The 19820-nt window shown below is 36.9% G+C and overlaps 1 protein-coding gene across 3 annotated transcripts in view; it reads left to right on the plus strand.

Moving 5' to 3' along the window:
* Positions 1-6719: 6719 nt before the first annotated feature.
* Positions 6720-19820, plus strand: part of FMN2 (formin 2) — a 183907-nt gene continuing 170806 nt past the window's right edge. For 2 of the 3 annotated variants that reach the window (XR_015731460.1, XM_034428275.3), the window contains exon 1: positions 6723-8787. Coding sequence is in view for 1 of the 3 variants with exons in the window: in XM_034428275.3 (XP_034284166.2) it covers positions 6864-8787 (1924 nt within the window). In the remaining 2 variants the exon portion in view is untranslated. Of the gene's footprint in view, positions 8788-19820 lie in introns of all 3 variants that reach the window. The other variant, XR_004593074.2, reaches the window with a different exon arrangement.

Raw genomic sequence — 19820 nt, forward strand, 5'->3', positions numbered from 1 at the left:
ATAACATAGAGAATCTCAAGTAAATTGCTCTGAGCTTCTGAAAGAAAGTTGGGTTATAATTCTAGCAAATTCAGAAATAAATCTTCTAAGACTCCCCACCAGGTACAGCACTATTAAGATATAGTGAGAAAATCCAACTTGTTGGAATTCTCATGGCTGGGCAGGCTTGGCCTCTGGCCTTTTTCTGAGAAGAGGCCCATTTTAGTTTCCAGACAGACTTGAATTTCCAAATGTGCCAATGAAAGGGAAGACAAATAATATTAACATATTCATTCATGAATACTTAACCAAGTGTATTTAGTCAATGCATTCAACTGGGTTCATGCAACACAGTGAACCGTAAACTAGCCAACTGTTTGTGCATTAAACACAATTAACTATTGTATTTTCTGACTTGCAAGTTCTTTTTATAGCTTCATGTCAATAATGTCAATAGTTTTAATGATCTAGAAACAGCAGGATGCATAATATTACTGCACAGGCAACAGTTAGTAAAAACCTACTTTTAAAATAAATTTTTATTGCATCGTCATGAGAATCATTCAAGTGATACTGATGTTTTTCCCCCCAATTAAATGAGGGCTTTTCTCTAAAAGTATTTTTAAATGTGAATTCTGTAGAAATGTGAATCAATAAGATGCACCTGCTTTCTTTGCTGTTAAGTAAAAAAATGACTGTATTGGTTTCCTTTTAGCTAGGCATTTTTTCCTGAGTTTGGCTGCAGGAAGCCTGAAGAACAAATAGCATCCACTATGTTCAAATGAGACAATTGCCCATGGTTAGTCAAACCATATTTAGTCAGTTGTCTTGATTTGCATGGCATGCTGAATGCAGTACTAAATTCTCTAGAATTGGCTGCTTGTGAATCAGACTGTGCCTACATACGATATAAGAAATTCCTGAGCTGGAACTAGCTTTAGCATTACAAACAGAAATTTTCTATTTATCATAATTTAAAAACCAGTCAGAGCAATAGTCTCTACTATGATTAACAGTTCAAAGACAATCATATCAAGGTCTTTAATATAGAATATGTTTCCTAATTATAAAGTCTTTGTGAGGAAAGGTGATTTGGCTACCTGTCATTTAATCCTGTCAAAATTAATGTAAATTTTGCCAATATTTTTGGCATGAATTTATTAAAATATTTATTAAAACATTCATATTTTCATGAAATTACATATAGGCTTTTTTTTCTTTTTTCAAATTTGTATATATAAATATACAAGCAAATAACCACATTATCACATACTGTGTTTCATGTTTTTGCCGCTCTGGAATCATTGAATCATTGGAACCTTCAATGAAGAAATCATTCCCTTCCATGTAGTCATCATATTTAGAATAGAATAGAATAGAATAGAATAGAATAGCATAGCATAGCATAGCATAGCATAGCATAGCATAGCATAGCATAGCATAGCATAGCATAGCATAGAATAGAATAACAGAGTTTGAAGGGACCTTGGAGGTCTTCTAGTCCAACCCCCTGCCCAGGCAGGAAACCCTACACCACTTCAGACAAATGGTTATTCAACATCTTCTTAAAAATTTCCAGTGTTGGAGCATTTACAACTTCTGCAGGGAAGTTATTCCACTTATTAATTGCTCTAACTGTTGTTTAAAAAAACAAAGTTCTAATTTGACCAATATATATCAGAAAAAAAGAGAAAGGTACCCTACTTTTAAAGCAAGTTGTTCTTTAACAAAACATACTAAACAGAAGCTAAAGAAACGACAGCTGAGCTTACAAAAACCATTATTTATCCATTTTGTGTTACAAGATCCCAAATAGTTTATTTAAGAAACAATGTGAAGATTACTACACCTTAATATAGTGTATGAGCATAAACATGTGGCTTGTTTGCTCACGCTTTACTTTTTTGTATGAATCCACTGATTAAAACCAGCCAATTGTGGTTTAGTCAATAAAACATCATGAGGAACTCTACAGCTTAACGTAGTAAGGAAAACAGCTGCTGAAATGTGAAAAGCTGCAGATGTGTTTCCTTCAGTGCAGTCTTTGTAGCCTATTGTGATTATCTGCACTTATTACAAGTAATTAGGCTATGAGAAGTGTGTGTGTGAGAGGGGGAGGAATATCCCATCCTGCTAAGGAACTGCTTGAATATCCTATTAAATTATCTGCTAGAATCTAAGCATGGTTTGGCTCAATAACTTTAGTTTTCTATAGCTCTTTTTTCAGTATTTGGCTAATTTCTATTTTTACTGCTTTGTTGCTGTGCTGTTAAATTCATTTCAAAGTGACATGCTTGCAGCATTTTATTCTACCTTATGTTTTTCCTTTGATTACTGAGTAATAACAAAGTTAATATCTAGAACCATGGAAAAGGAAGCTATATTCAAAGCAATGTTTGTGTTATTCTGGCTATTTGCTCATAATTGTTTATACTATAGGGAAAGTGTGGGACTGCTTAGACTTGGCTTTATTCCAGGAAATGCTGGTTTACCTACTCCAGGTGAAGGCAGCAAAAATGACCGAGCCTTTTCCTGTTCCTGCTTGCTCTCTGGGAAAGGGCAGTCCAATCTAAAGTAAAAATGATGAGAAGGAAGATTTCACCTGACTTTCTACCTCTGGGTTTAAAGGCAAAGTTGTATCTGTGAAAGCCCCTTCAACATGTAAGTTTGATTGAATGATGTTTCTCTACAGTTATACATGTTTATTCTGTGAGTGAATTTAAAGGAATAATTATGAACCTGTTAAGAACCAAGTATATATTTTTGCCAAACATTACATTGTTTGAAGTTTTTCATTACAATCAACAGAAAATATTTAACAAAGTTGAGAATTGGTGGTACTGTTAATATTATTCTTTAAACAGAAGGGGAACAAACCTTTTCCTTATTCCATTCTTTTTGTCTTTACTTGGTATTGATGTTTTCTTAAGATTTATCTCCCTGAATGTTTAAGATAGGAGATCATCGCTATGGCTTCCCAGTGTTATCTGTGTGTAAATGTTATGGTGTTGAAGTATTGAGCCGAGGTGGTGCAGTGGTTAGAGTGCAGTACTGCAGGGTACTTCAGCTGACTGCTAGGTGCAGTTCAGCAGTTCAAATCTCACCGGCTCTAGGTTGACCCATCCTTCCACGGTGGGTAAAATGAGGACCCAGATTGTTGGGGGCAATATGCTGACTCTGTAAACAGCTTAGAGAGGGCTGTAAAAGCACTATGAAGTGGTATATGTCTAAGTGCTATTCCTATTTCTATTGCTTAATAATATGAAATTATCAGAGTGCCTCTTACAACTGCAACACCTATAGTTATTTATGTCTCTGTAAAACGACCAGTGTCACTGAGGTGCTAATAGCATTTAGAATTAGAAGTTATTTAAATTAAATAAACTAAAAGAAGCTTTCAAATGTTCATTTGAATAAACTTAAGCAAGCTTGTTACTATTGATAATAATGAGGTATTGCAACATATTTGCTATCTTTAGTTTAGATCTTCTCTCAAAATAGAAAATGAAACAAGTGTAAGATGTCTATTAATAGCTAGTATTCCTAGTTGTCTTCACTGATATCACCATTTTCTATGATCTGATTCACATACAATCTTTATTAGGATACACTTTAATCATGCTTTGTTGAATAAGTCATTGTGGCCTGGCTTGCATATAATGCTAACCAAAAATTGATGTTTTCCTAAATTACACTAAATCAGAAATAAACAATGTTGGTGTGATTTGTGAAAAAGGCTATTCTAATTTGTACTGAGAAAGATTGCATTTGCATATATGAAACTAATTAAAGCATAATAATTTTTGTTGCATAGCATTTTTTTACTCCAACCCACAAGAGATATAAGACTTAGAAATGTGGATGTTTCTTAGTCTCCATGTTAAGGGATTTGTCTTTGGAGATTCAATGGAGGGAAATGATAACCATGACTACCATAGTTAGCTGACATCAAGAGATCTCATTGCCTGAGAAAAGAAACACCTGTGGATAGAATATTTACATATACTGTATTATCCATCTCTACCCCTCTCCATTTGCTCTACCAATTTGGAATGTTAAGAGTCTACTACTCAGCTGAAGATCAAAGATCATAGTTGTTGATTGGTCCATTCAGTTCCATTTACTTAAGTCAAAGTTAGGTAAAAAGTAACTGTTGAGGTCCCATTTCTAGTTCTAAAACCTTAATTGTAATTTCACAGTAACCCAGGGAGATAAAAGTTTAATTTTTTTTGCTCTCAGCCCTTTTGTTTCAAAAGAGAAAGTAGTCTTCCTACCTGAGTGCATGTACATTTTTTTAAAAGTTTTTAAAAACCAAAATCTATCCAAGTGAGAATCTTTTTTTATTTAAATGAATATTTTAAGCTTGTGATCACACTAGACTTGATTCTAACCAGTTATTCAGAAGGATCTTAACATTGAATTGATATTTTATGCGTGGGTCTTTACACAGATCCACAAAATAAATGCAATTAACCATTTGATCCAGAAATCATCTCTTTTACTATTGTAGTTCCTAAGCATTTCTGCTTAGAAACAGTCTGACATGTTTTCTTCAATGCTTCAATGAAGTATGAAAAAGTAATTTTCAGCTTCAAAACCTGTCTTCCAAGTTCTCAACTTGTTCATTATGTAACAATTGAGATTACTCTTCAATCAACACTTACAGTAGCTTAGTAAGGTCAACTGAATGTATACCTAGATTGAGAATATCTGTTCACTTCTGCTAACTAGAGAGCTATATAAAAAGAATAGGGCAGGGGTGAAATTCAGCCGGTTCTATCCAGCTTGGGCAAACCGGTAGCGGCGGCTGCAGAAGGCTCCGCCCACCCATGCGGACGTCAAGATGTCACTTTTTTGCGATGATTTTAAGCCTCTGCGCATGCGGAGAAACCTTTGCGCATGCGCAGACGCCTTTGCACATGCACGGATGACAGCACGTTAGAGCGAAGCAAGAGAGCACGCAGCACACACACTTTTGCAAACCAATAGGGAAGGTAAGTGAATTTCACCCCTGGAATAGGGTCTTCTTTTGCTTAGTTGCTGTCACTTGTCAAAATATCAGCTGGTAAAAATAAAGCAAAAAAATCTTAAAATAAGGAATCAAGTTTATTTTTAAGGCTAAGCCTTTATGGCCTGATATACCTGTGAAATACTGATATTGTGTCACAGTGTAGATGTAATCTCAAATGTCAGGGAGCATTTCCCCTTTAAACTGATGTTGCATAGAAGTCTTAAGTGGATAATAACATGGTCACTATCTTTTTCTGGTTTGGGATGTTTTTATCATCAATAAAAACATCCCAAATAAAAACATTTTTATTTTATTACTTCTATTTTAAAGCCTACAGTTTCTACACTAAAATGATGCTTCTTATTACTAGGAAATACATATCATGTTAGGATAGCAGAAGTATATTCCATTTTAGGCATTGTCCAAAGCAGGGCTCCTGAAAATTGTTTAAGAATCCAAGATAATTGAGCTGCCCTACTGTCTGCAGATTTACTTTAATATCTTTACGTTGTTATGCTAACATAAGTTTCAGATAAAGTTGCAACTCTTTAAAGTCAGATTTTAGAAATCAGCACACTTTATGATTGGTAAGCAGTGTAACTTTTGAATATGCAAACAACTAAATGATAATATTAATCTGTAAGATATGTATGTATATTGATTTGGGGGCTTCATATAAACTTTATTATTTTTATTATGTGCATATTTTAGAGGTGTCCTATTAAAAATGCATATTTAAAGAAAAAAACAGTCTCCTATTAAAAACTAGTGTCTGACCCATTGAACATTATTCTGAACCCAGGGGACATTATTCTAAAATGGTCAAAGTGAGCATGAATATATTTCTCAAGTCTGCTGCTAAATATTTTAAAAATCCAAATCTGGGTTTTTCTAATAATTACAAACCTTAGGAAGGCTGCTGTAAGATAATAAAAGAGATGAAGTTTAGTTTGGTTTACAATGTCAAGTTTCATTTTTTTTTCTTTTCAGAGACATTAATTTAAAATAATGTAATTTCACAATAAGCAATATGTGACTATGTGGTGTTTTTACTGGAAGAGTAAATATGCACAATTATATTTAACAAGCCATATCAAACTTTAAATGTAGTTTTTATAAAGCTTGTAGAAGCAGCACAGTATTGCTAGTGTGGAAATCCTTGAGATGCACCTTATTTTAGATTAGTGTTTTTTTTCTGAGGAAGTTGGTATCATTTATTTTTGGTACCCAACATGCTCATGCTCATTCTCTCTCTCTCTCTCTCTCTCTCTCTCTCTCTCTCTCTCTCTCTCTCTCTCTCTCTCTCTCTCTCTAATGGCTAATGAGTGTGTGCTGAATATTGATGAGGCTTTCCCCTTGGAGGACTATCACTATTCATACCCCCTTGGAATACAAATGTCTTTCTGAATAGTCACTTAGACCAAGCCCCTCAGTAATCTATAACATCATTAACCTATAACACTTCTTCCAATGAACCATTGCATAGTTAGATACTGCTGTTTATATATTTAAAGTACTGTGTGTGTCTGCATGTGTATTAGAATGGAATGTTTGTGTTTCAAAGAGAGAGAAAAATGGAGAGTGGATTCTCATAAAAGCGAGAGCAAATTAATATTGTTTACCAAAAAAGCTTGACTGAATTAATCAAGTTTCTGTACTACAGAAAGCAACAAAATGTCCCAGATTTCCTGTTGAATAACCAGAAAGTTGGTATGGATCATGAGGTTTAATTATTGTTATTTTTTGCTCCTGTTTGTTTTTTTGTTCTTTTTTTCCTTCTCTTCTTCCCCAACACCCAATTCTAGGAAAGAAAAGTGTTGAAATCCTGACTCCTGAGGCACTCTGTCACAAACTGACGACCTGCGAGTTCACAATGCAGGAGATTGAGGCACTGGAGAAGAAAGTTCCTGCTGTCCAGACACTATTCTTTCCATCTCCCAGCGAGAGCCGGGAGGGGAGCCGAGGAAGGCTGAAAAGGCAACGGTACCAGGAGCTGCCATTGGAAGGAGCTGTCTGCATCTCTCAGTGCTCTACTGAGCATGTCTCAGAGGAGCCTTATGCTGGCAGCACATTATGCAAAAAGGCAGCTCGAGCAGCCGAGAGAGAGTCAGAGCAAGCCTTCTCTCCCCTTGCATCACCGCCGCTCGAAAACAACCCTGGATTACTTGAGAGGGCCTGCCTGCCTGCCCAGGTGAATGAAGCCAAGCACCATGGCTTGATTCCTGACGTTGCCCGACCGCTGAACACCATGGGGAACCAAGATGGGAAGCTGAAGAGGAATGCAGGTGATGTACACGAAGGCAGCGAGGATGGTTCTGGGCCCAGGGATGCTGAGGGCACAAAGAAAGGAGGGGGGAGCAAAAAGACCCTGGGCAGGCATGGCAAAGGGGGAGAATCGAAGAAGAAGGGCAAGTCTGAACCCAGGTCATCTGTGTTTTCCAATCTGCGCATCCGGAAAAACCTTTCCAAGTCTAAAGATGGAAACAGCAGCTCGAGAGAGGATGTTTTAGAAAGCCAGGCCGTGCACACAGGAGAGCTAGACAGTGCTCACTCCATTCTCACCAAAACTCCTGATATAAGCATTTCTGCAGATGAAGGGGGTCTCTCGGATACCGATGCAGAGCATTTTGAAAATACAAATGAAACTCGCCCTGCAGCTGCCGAGCCGCAAGATGGACAAAGAACCAGCTCCGGCTCAGATACGGATATATACAGTTTTCATTCAGCCACCGAACAAGAGGATTTGCTTTCTGATATTCAGCAGGCAATTAGACTGCAACAGCAGCAACAGCAGCAGCAGCAGGGGACAATTAACATTGGAACTGAGCAGCAGGGCACCAAAACAATGGCCCTACACATGGCTAATTCTCAAGCAACCCCATTAGATTTTGAAAGGTTTCTTTCACTCAGCAGTGACAAAGACACTAGCCCAGATACCGAGCAGCCGGTCTCTGCTAAATCAGGAATCGTAGAATATGTCCCAAGCTGTCAGGCTGAAGTGCCAGAAAGGGCAAATGGAATGGGGCGCTCCTGCAGCAGTGTGTTTGAGATGCAGGAAGGACCCGAGCAATTGTCAGCAGAAGAGGAACAACCTGCTGGGGAAGGAGGAGACTTCTTCTCTACTCCCAATGCTGCAATTACAGAAGAAGAGACTCTGCTGGACAGTTCAGTCTTTAATTTCCCACCCCCGGCTGGGGAGTCTGAGACTGAAAGAGTTGCTGTTGAAGGTACAGGTGGTGAAGGAGAAGCTGAACTGGCAGATGCAGGCGGGGATCAGGTTGCTGTGGCCACGGACAGGAAATGGAGTTTGTCAACTAGCAGAGAAGCCGTGGAGGAGGGCTTTCCTGTGGAAATGAAAAATGGGATTTGTTCCTCAGAGGATGTCTCCAGCAGTCCAGTGCACACTTCCAAATGTTTTAAATCGTACCCTTTCATCAACCCCTGCTACGTCAAAACCACCACTAGGCAGCTGAGTTCTCCGAACCATTCGCCTTGCCTGTCCCCTTCACAGAGCCCTCTCTTTAAAAGGAGACGGGAGCCCACTCGGCTGAAAGAGAAGGCACCAAGCAAGAAACAGAGATCTGCCAGTTTGGCAGGGACATTTAGCCGATCTGCAGACTGGACTCGTGAGGTTTCGGATCAGCCCAGTGAAATAGCTCAAAAGTCAGGCTCTGCGGATTTTTTGGAGTACAGGCAGACCAGAGATGGTATCCAAGGGGAAAGAGTGCCTTTGAATCATTTGAGAAAGTTCTCAGGAATGTCACCTCCTACTGATGCCTTCCCTAATGTATTTCGAGGTAAGTGTCCTGTGTAAACAAACAGTTGCTGCAGCTTCATCTCTGAAGCAGAAACATCTAAGCATAATAATAACTTCTTTTCTCTTGTTAACTTGACTTTCATTTACAGCTCAGCTGAGATTCCAACCTCTGCAAATAACTACAGGAGGTCTGTATTTCCAATAGAAATGAGTGTAATGTTTGTTGCAAAATTCCTCACTAAAGCATGTTAGAAGTACTCATTAGGCAAGTGACCTTATAAACTATCAGTGAGTTGTATGCATCAAAGCCAGTAAATATAATTTCTAGGTTTATGTGGTCCTTTCCAGACATATTGTCCTCCAGATATGCTGGTGTATTCATGATGACTGAGGATTCTGGGTACTGTCCTGGGGAACCATAATGGCTCAGGAATCTTGGGAAATGTAGTCCTAACACAACAAGAGGCTTTCATTTTGGAAGAAAATGACCTACTGTGCGCATAGAACAACTTGTTAATAATGATAATTTATTTTCTGCATTGACAGTGATGTGCAAATATTTTATAGCTTTGATAGAGGTTTATTCTGGATCCTTTGTAAATGCTATTTTAAAAACAAGGATTCCTGAAAGTGTAAATGTGCCATAGTTGGCTAATAGGTTAATGATTTAGTCTAGACAGAATCCTAACACTTCATCTGCTGAGCCAATCTGGCCTTTAGCTGCCACTTACAAATAATCTATTTTTAAAGAATGCTATGTTTTATACCTTATTCCTTTCTTCACATCTTTCCTTTAAGACTGATCAATGTTACTTTTTTTTAAGCTAAAATAACAGCAAAAGGGAATTAATAGTTGTACTCAAGGCCATCCTTCCACTGACATCATTTCTGAATCAGGGACCCCCTACCAAGTTGAAGAGGGCCCTGGATCTCCTGCACACTTTCAAAGGCTGAGGTGCTGGATCTCTCGCTAATACCCCACCATCTAGGTCCTAGATTCTAGGAGCTACTTTTTCTGTTCCAAACACCTCTGGACCTTGCCTCCATCCAGCATTCCTTGTGATCTGATTGTAATGCCCTTGAAATCTCTACAGAGGATCAGAGAAAGGAAGGGACCAGGGCAGTTAGGCCCAACACTTAATTCTGTGCTAAGTTTAGGTTTAAATAGCACTTATTGGATAGGGGGTGACATCTCAGTTCCCACCTCTTTTTCCAAAGCCCAGCCTGGTAATGTATAAAGACATATTCTCCCATTCCTTTTATGAATCTACTAGCACTTCAAGGACTGTATGTTGAGGAAAGGACCAAAGACATTTGGAGGAAAGAAATGATGTTGCAATAGTCCCGCTCTGTAGGTACTTCTCAAGCCAGCCTGAATTTTTCATTTTGTAATGCTGGGGCCAGTAACTTCTATATTACACTATGTTAGGATTCTCATTACTCATCCAAACATATTGTATGTTGACACCAAAATTGGGGGTCCATTTGTATTTTTTTTAAAATCTAGTTTTTTATTCTGAACATGATCCATTAGGCAACATGTGGTTTTTAAGATGCTTTCAGTATGAACCGATGACTCTGTGGCTTAACAATCAACCACTCACTTGCAAAGTGAATGAGTCAGTTTGCAATAAGGAGATTTTCCCAGATAGAAGATCTAGATATCTTCAGGACTGCCTTCTCCCAATCCATCCATCCATAAGATCTTGTAGAAGATCTTACTTTAAGTCCCCTCATTTAATGACTGCCATTTTCAGGGGCCTTGGGGATGTGCCTTTTCAATAGCTGTCCCTTCTCTTTGGAATAGCATTTCCCCAACGTCCAAATCTGAACCATACCCTGCTAAGTTTTAGAAAGACCATCTAAACCTGTTTTTTTTTTCTTCAACAAACCTTAGTGGAGGGAATATTGTGAATGACCCCTTTTGTAATGTGATGTTTAACAAATATAGAGGTCTATTTATCTTTGGTTTTCTGCTGTCTTCTGTTTTGGATTGTACTATTTGTATAGCTTACTCAAATACTTTGGCCACCTAATGAGAAGAAAGTCTCACTGGAGAATTGCCTAATGTTGGAAAAGATTGAGGGCAAAAGAAGAAGGGGACGACAGATAACGAGGTGGCTGGATGGAGTCACTGAAGCAGTAGGCTTGAGCTTAAATGGACTCCAGAGGATGGTAGAGGACAGGAAGGCCTGGAGGAACATTGTCCATGGGGTTGGACATGACTTCGCAACTAACAACAAAAATTTGTATAGCTTAAGAACTTCTTTAGATCAGTAGGATATGGGGGTGACTCTGATCTGGTTTCAATTGGAACAGCATAGAAATCTAGCAAATAAATCTCTTCTGTTACATTTATCACCTACACTGACACCTACCCATGGAATGAAGATGGGTTGGAGAACCATTTCAAGAATACAACACAGTCAAATTTTAGCTGGTATTTTCATAGTTCTGGGCAACTTTGTCATGAGAGTAAATTCCCATTTTGCAACTTCTCCCATTGATCTCATGGTGAACAAAGTGAAACTCAATTTTAGATTGTTTGGATGAAAAAGTCCCTGACCATAGATATAAAATCCATGTAGTCCTAGGAATGACATTTAAATGCTTTCCAAATATAATGTTACTTCAGATTAAGATGATGGATGGTATTTGATTTCTTGTTTAAAATCTGCAATTTATGTCAATGTATTATAACTTGGGCAGAGGTAAATGTGGGGTCCTTTATACATGTCAACTTACCCTTTTGCCTAAATATTAAGAAATCACTATGGTCTCTTTGATTTTAGTTTATTTCTGATCCCCTGTTCCTGTTTTGCTATAAACATATTGACATTCATACAAACTAAGAGATTTTGCGCTATGAGTTTTTCATATTTTCTTTCCTTGGTATTACTCAGGTAGCAATACATAGAGGCAAGGCAACCTGTAATTCTCCAGAAATTCTCGAACAGCAAGTCTCTGTATTTCAACAATTTCTGGGAATCAAACCTTGCCCATCCGTAATAGCATTGCAGAAATATGCTCTAGGTATTTTCTTCTGCATTAGAACCATTCATTTCAAAGTATTATTATAATGTTGATTATATCTCTTCTATGTTTTATTAAGTATATCCAAATTAATATTTACATGACACCCTGGCAATATACAATGAAATCTAACTTAAAAAAAAATATTAGGGGAAGTATTGAATTGGTTTCAATTCCTTTTTAGCAAAGGAGCTAATTCAGAAACTAATCCAGAATTCATTCAAGTCAATGACAAGGTAAAATAGATGATAGAACATAAGACCTGGCAGAGAGGTCAATTCAAAATCTCCCTGGAGGCATAGATTGAAAACAATAAAGTACATTGAGTTGTGTTAAACTGATACAACAAGTTGGGGAAAGTGTAGGACAAAAGTATTTAATACGTTTAGTTATTTTTACAATCTTTCTCTTAACAGTTGAATACAATTGAATCAATTACTACCACTTAGAGATAGTGCTTTTAATACACACCCATAGTTCATTTAAACATAATTCACTTAACCCAATTTTGGGGATTCATATGACTCCATACTATATTCCATACATCCATACTATAAAGATATTGCCTGAATTTGTACAAGACTCTAGGCTATGATTAGTTGGCCTGTTAGTGAGCCATATGAAGACTGCCATATAATGGTAAGCAGTGCGCCGTCTTTTAAAAGATGAGTCACACACTGTGAAACAATCACATTATTATCATAAGTGGTGTTTTAGAATGTATTTTAGAAGTTTATTAAGCATACAGACCTAACAGGTAGAAGATAATAGGTAGATTAGAATTAATAGAAGGGGCTGTACAATGTTGCATAGGGCCCTGTGTAATGGCTGTTTGCAACCTTAAACTAAATAAGTCTTTTGCTACAGGTGTGGTGTAGGTCTCAAGGATACCTGTGTGAACCTGGAGGGGAGGTTAATTTAAGGAGTTGCAGACAGGGATCATATGTATATGCCCCTACCCATTCCAAAGCCTCTGAATCTGAAGTGTTGCCTAACCCTACTACATTATTTTAACAGCTTGAACAGAAATCCAAAAGAAATGTAAGTTTGAAAAACAGATCTTGATATAGGTTAGAAATTGACATACAGTAATACGTTGTAAGAAAACATATGTTAGAATCAAGGAGAGAAGCAACCTAGAATTAAGGAGAAATTTCCTAATGTTTAGAACAATTAATCAGTGGAACAAATTTGCTTCCAGAAATTGTGAATGCTCCAACACTGGAAGATTTTAAGAAGAGATTGGACAACCATTTGTCTGAAACGGTATAGGCAGGAAACCCTATACCAAAGGGTGAGACCAGAAAACCTTCAAGGTCCCTTCTAATTCTGTTATTCTGTATCCTGAGTGAAAGTTGCAGAATAATCAAAGCCCCAGCCAAAATTTCTAGTCATATACAATAGCTGGCTCTTAAATTTCAATATGAATCCTTATTTTGGGATTGCATTCAAGCTGTCAACCACCACTAAAATCCAGTCTTCAGCTTGCTTCCTTTCATTTTTGCCTGTATTGAATGATCCTATTGCTTCCACATAAAGAGGCAGGAGAATGTACTAAGCAGGGACGGCCTGATTGTTTAACTTCCTTCTTTCCTTTGTAAATCATTTAGTTATTTCTTCCTAACACTGTCTCAGAAGGAAAACGTTGAATGTTTGTTCAATTTTAAACACAGCAGATGTGATTTAAGTATGGAGACTTATTTTCTAAGATAGCTAACTTTCTTTTCACTCATAAAAAGTCTTTGATGTTTTGAATTGAGCCACTAACTTGTATACTTTGCATTTTAAAAAGCTGCTTCACTTTCCCTGCTAGCTTTTGTCATGCTAAAGCATTAGCACAAGACATCTCATGACTACTTCACTTTCAGGCTCTTAACCCACTTTCTTTTTCCTTCCAGAGTTTCCCTGATCTGACTTTCTCTCAGTGGGAAACTATAGTACATCGTCCTTTGCTGCAGAAGTTCTATCCTTTATAATAAGTTATGAAATAATTAATTATAAATAATTAAATTAATTAATTTTGACAAGAGGCTGGTTTTGCCTTTCAGTTCATGCAGGTCCCTTTACATGACAACATTTTTCTGAAAACAAGCAAAAGTTTCCCTGTACCATTATAGAACACAAATAGAAGACCTCATTAAATTTTTTTTGAATAATTTTCTTAAACATTAAAATTACAATAGTGAAAACTAATATAAATTAAAAGAACGAGTAAAAGGTGCAAAGGGAAAAAGGGAAGAATGAAAAACAGAAGAAAAAAGGAAAAGTAAGAATATTGTATATGTGTGAGAGAGATTTCCATTCTTCATCACAAGAATAAACAATTTTAGTAATGTTTAACCCCCTCTTAAATTTCAATATTCCTTCTCTAATCTATAAACAAACCCATAAAGCACCATCATTTCAATTCTGGTCTTATCAAAAGTCCATTAAGGGTTATTAGAAATAACAATATATCCTTCGTTATTGCTCCTTTATTGGTAACAATATATCTATTTTAACCTTGGTCAAATAAATCAGCTTTATATCCCTTCCTTTTACTTGAATTCTTAATCCTTACTCCATTCAAATAATGTCAAAGAACTTGATTTATTTTCATTTCTTCTTTGTCCCTTCTCCACAAGATTCTTTAAAACTTTAACAAATCTCTTTTGCATGCCCAAAAAAACCCATCCAGGTCACTCTCTTGGTTTATTGTTTGTATGTCCATTGTAATTATTAAAATATCAGTTGGTTTCTTTTGTATGTCCATTGTAACATTTTTTTTCTATGCCATTTTTGTAGCCTGTCATTTGTAAATCCATTTTCAATTCAGTTTCTGTCTTGTCAGATAAAATTTGTTCATCTTCCATAATATCTTTTAGACATAGTCTGTCTATAGAGGCAGATATCACTACTAACATTGTTAGCATTAATGTCTGACTCTATTTTTCAAAAATGTCCTTCAATTTTTCCAATGTTAGAATGTTTTGTGCCATTCTATTCTTCATACAAGAGTCACAAAACATCTGTATGTTTGAAGTTAGGGCCATAGATCTCCTGGTCATTTTTTCCTCCTCAAATTGATATTATGGTTAGCAAGCTGTTTCTAAAATTTTCAGCCTTACTAGACATCCCTTAATCCATCATTCCTTCATAAGCAGGAAGAAATGATACACATTATTTGTCTTATACCTCAAGCTATTTCTGCTGTTTGTGGAATGATTGAGACATTTCAGAATTTGTTGCTAAGGTTTTCTTGATCAGAGGTCAGACTCAAGGTTTCTGATGCAAAATCTGCTGCCATCTTGACATTTCAATGCAATTGCATAGCATGGTTTCTGGTTTCTTCACCATCAGATAAGGACTTCTTTATGAAAAGAAGTGCCTTGCTGTACCCTCAGCTCTGAGCTCTGTTTAACCAATAACTAACTGAATGATGTCTCCCTATTCAATGTTTGAAGGAGTCAGCCTGATCTCCCTTCTGCAGCCATCATCACTAAGACAGCCACAACTGAACTAAGTCCAATACCAAAACCAGGATTTTCCTTGGTTGTAGTATAACAGATAAGCTGTCTGGCAGAGACACATTGATTATTTAAATGAGAAGAAGAATACTTAGATTCCATGGATTCCAAGTGTAGGGCAATGTTTTCCATTCACTGCATGCAATTGACATTTTCCATTGCATGTCTCATAGAGTTTGCTCTCCATGCATGATGAAAAAAATCTGCTGTTACAGTTGCTATATGTAATTTGAAGCATCTCTATTCAATTTATCTGGTTTTACCAGTGATGTTTGGAGTGAGCAAATAGTGGCCTAGTTTGGAGTGCTTTATAGCTGGGCTTTTTGCCAAGTTACTTTTACAGTAGCCCAGCCCATGTGTTCTTTTCTGGATAAGGATTTTCTAACACATGACATAAATGGTAATGAACAGCTGCAACTGCAGTTTTTAAAAGATGTTCAACTAAGGTATAACTATTGTGGATTTACATAACCTTTTACCTATTTGGGGAAGAAAATAATGGTGCTATGCTAAAAAAATCATTTCTCTTTTAATACACTATATTTCTACACTGTGCTTGATCCTCATCCCAGCTGGACTTAATAAGAATGTGCATTTGTATCAATGGTGGGCTTCAACATTTTTTACTACCGGTTCTATGGATGTGGCTTGGTTGGCATGGCTTGGTGGGCGTGGCAGGGGAAGGATACTGTAAAATCTCCATTTTCTCCCCACTCCTAGGGGAAGGTTGCTGCAAAATCCCTATTTCTTCCCGATCAGCTGTGACTCAGGAGGCAGAGAATAGATGGGGGCAGGGGCAGTCAGAGGTGGTATTTACCGGTTTTCCAAACTACTCAAAATTTCCACTACCGATTCTCCAGAACTGGTCAGAATCTGCTGAAACCCACCTCTGGTTTGTATGTTTGTGGGTGTGAGAGAGAGTGGATGAAAGATAGCTGCTTTTTAATGCATACTTGTAACATGTAAATATTCAATAGGAAATAGATATGATGGAGGGATTTTATTAGGGCATATCCACTCTCATCATTTAAGCTGCTTCCGTGATGTGCTAATGATAACTTGAAACAATCCTATCTGGACTGAGACGTTTTGCAACAGCTTATAGGATAGTCAGCCCAGACTGTAGACTGAAGTTATTTCCCCACTGTTGTTCTTTCATAGTCAAGTCTTCCTTGACATATATACTTGGGTACAAGTAGTTCTCTTTTAATGACTACAGTTGGGACTGGCAAATCCATCAATAAGTGACATGGTAGTTTAAGTGAATCATCACATGATCGCACCCAATTTACAAGGTCAGTTCTGCTGCAATGGTGTCACATGACCGCAACTTGTGACTTACTGCTGGCTTTTCCATTGACTTTGTTGGAAACCAGCTGTAAGGTTGCAAATGGCAATCAAGTCACCGCAAGGTGTTGCATCTGTCATAAATGTGCACCGCTTGATAAATACCTGAATTGCAATCATGTGACCTCAAGGATGCTGCTATACAGTAAGTTTGAGGATCAGTCATAAGCTTTTTCAGTGTTGTCATAGGTTAGAATGGTTGCCAAACAGGGCAATCAGTAACCAAGAACTACCTATATGTACGTGTGGATATACACACTTTCCTAAAAGGCACTTCTTTATGCTCTATTCTACTCTAGTAAGTCTGAATAAGTTCTATACTTCCTTTTATGAGCACTGCCGAAAGGCAGAGTGATTAAGTTAAGAAATAGCATAGAGAAGATATGTTTAGAGAGAAATACATTTTCTTTTTTTGAGTAGCTAGTTCTCCAATTGGGCCTTTAAAACAAAACAAAAATAGGACTTAATAAGAGACAGAATAAGCTATTTTAGGAAAATATATTCATAATTTTAAAAATTCTGGTAGGTTTCAGGCTAGTGATTTTTTTCTATTTCAACAGTGCTGTCAAGGGAAAGTATAAAAGCTACTATTAAAGTGCATTATAAACACTGCCTCAGTTGAATATGTGGTCCATCTTCAACAAGAGAGCCAATGAACTGTTGAGGTTAACATAAAACAATCTGAACTCTCTGTCCCAGACAGGCAGAAACTCTCCAGGCAACGTAAGATGGGAAAATGTATTTTGAAAGTGAAACAGAGAAGCATGTCCTTAACTCACTTCCGAGGTGAATGGGGGAATTAATGGAGCGCAATATCGTCCATTCCTGCCCTCTAGAAATAGTTACTGGCTGGTTTTAGTGATGGGGCAGCTGAATAATAAGATTAATCCCTTAGATATTTTACCAGTGACATCCCATTGAAGGGCTAGTAGTAGTAGTAGCTTGGCATTTCACATATAAATTGTTTATTTCGTGTAATAAAAAATGAGAGTAATGGTAATTAATAAATTGGAAAGAATATGATGGGATTGATATATTCTTATACACTGTGGGGAGGTTTAAGGAGATATGCTAAATCATTGCAATAATTCCTTGTGAAGAAAAGTAATTTGTATCAGAAAGTTAAATTATGGTATGGGCAGTTGTGTGTCATTTGTGATCTGTTTTCTCACAAATAAGGTTGCGGAATATTATTCTCCAAAGGTGACTGACTATATGTCATATTTATTTATTATATTGAATTAATTTCTCACCTTTATGAAATATATTTATATTTATTACATTTATTTATTCATGGAAAAAATTATGTTTCTAGGGGAGTTGAAAGTAAAAGGAATATGCCCTCCCTTTGCCTTTTAATTTAATTTTTAACAGTGTCTTAATCATCCTTGCCTTTTTTTTTTTAACTTTTATATATTAAGCCAGAGTAGTGCAGTCGTTAGAATGCAGTATTGCAGGCTAACTCTGTCCACTGCCAGTTCGATCCTGACTGGCTTAAGGTTGACTCAGCCTCCTATCCTTCTGAGCTCGGTAAAATGAGGCTGGGGCAATATGCTCACATTGTAAACTGCTCAGAGAATGCTGTAAAGTGCTATGAAGTTCTATATAAGTCTAAGTGCTATTGCTATATGTTGCTTTTATGTTTTAGTAACTTATTGTACACTGTCCAGAGTCCCTCTGTGAGAGATGGGCAATTCCAAAATGTGATAAAGTAAATAAAATAACCAAGTGGTTGGGTATATAGACACATAGACATGAATAGTGAGAAAAGGAAGGTTTCTACGTGAAATTAGTGGAAGGGAAACAATCTTTTTTCAAAACAAGACAAGAGATCTTTTGAGTGGTGGTGACTGATGGCAATCAAAACTATGGGAGCAATCATATATGGAAATTCTGTGTATAAATATTTTGTATTTATTACATTTGAAAATGGCAGTTCTGATTAGAAGACTGCACACATTTAAAAAATGTATGTACCATATTTTAAATTCAAGAGTATTTGGACAAAGAATGCATTATGTAACTGATTTCAAGGTCCTACTTGTCAGCTGATATTCTGAGTCAATGTGAAAATATGAAGTTATGTGATTCAGAGAAGAATCATGTCTAGATCTTAGCTAGAGATCTACAGATCTAATGTCTATGGAGATTCTCGATCATCTAGTCATGGTTGTCCCATGGGTGCTTTTGAAAAAGCAACTGGACTTTCTCGGTTGTTTTCCTTGAAAACATTTTGCTTTTCATCCATGAACTGCAGTTCCAAGAAGGTTCCACACCCATTTGCATTCTGATTCAGGTGGCCTCATGATTGACCTTCAGAGGGCTAACACCAGATGACTGAAAAGAATATAAATCCTTCCCCACTGTTCAGTCAGAACTGAACAAGCTTCTTGGGTGAGAAGTGAAGCTTCTTTTTGCTAAAAATCCCACAAGACAGTCTACAACAATTTAGAAACATCAATAGTAAGTCTTTAAATATTAAAACCAGAGCCCCAGACTGAAACTACTTTATAACTTTGGCTTCAAGATTGAGAAAGTGATAGCTAAATATAATATTTTGGCTAATTGCTACATAGAAAAATCATATTTTATTAATAATTAGTAGAAGCATCTCTTGAATCCATATTGCCTTGAAATTATAAATGTTAATAATTTCTGCTTTCTTCCTAAGAGCTTACTGATTCAGTTGTGAATACATGACAATACTTTCTAACTATCACATGGTCAAATTCTCATACTCCACTATAAAAAAATTATACTTCATAATTTACACAGTATAGCTTAACACAGTATACTAAACCCTACCCAAGTAAGCCCTAATTTAATATTTTAAGATACCCACTTTCTTCTTTGCTTAAAAATTAGAGTTTTTTCAGAGAACCTTTGTGTTGTTATGGTTACGATGTTGGCCTGGCACCTGGGACACTTAATTTTAAGTCCACTCTTAGTCATAGAAGTTCATGAATGACTTTGGTCCAATTACACTCTCTCTCGTGGTGTATTGTTATGGGGAAAAACGGGAAAAGAAAGTACTGCTTTCAGTTCCTGAATTAAAAAAAAAGAAATATAAATCTAACAAATAGGTACTTCCTATCATCTTCCTGTGAAGATGAAAACACTCCCCCTCATCAGTCCTGAGAAGCCTGGCTTTCTATCCACCACTTCCAAAAAGCCTTCTCACCATCAC

Source organism: Pantherophis guttatus, chromosome 1, assembly GCF_059756535.1.
Source record: "Pantherophis guttatus breed Tessera chromosome 1, ASM5975653v1, whole genome shotgun sequence".
Taxonomy (NCBI): Eukaryota; Metazoa; Chordata; class Lepidosauria; order Squamata; family Colubridae; genus Pantherophis; species Pantherophis guttatus.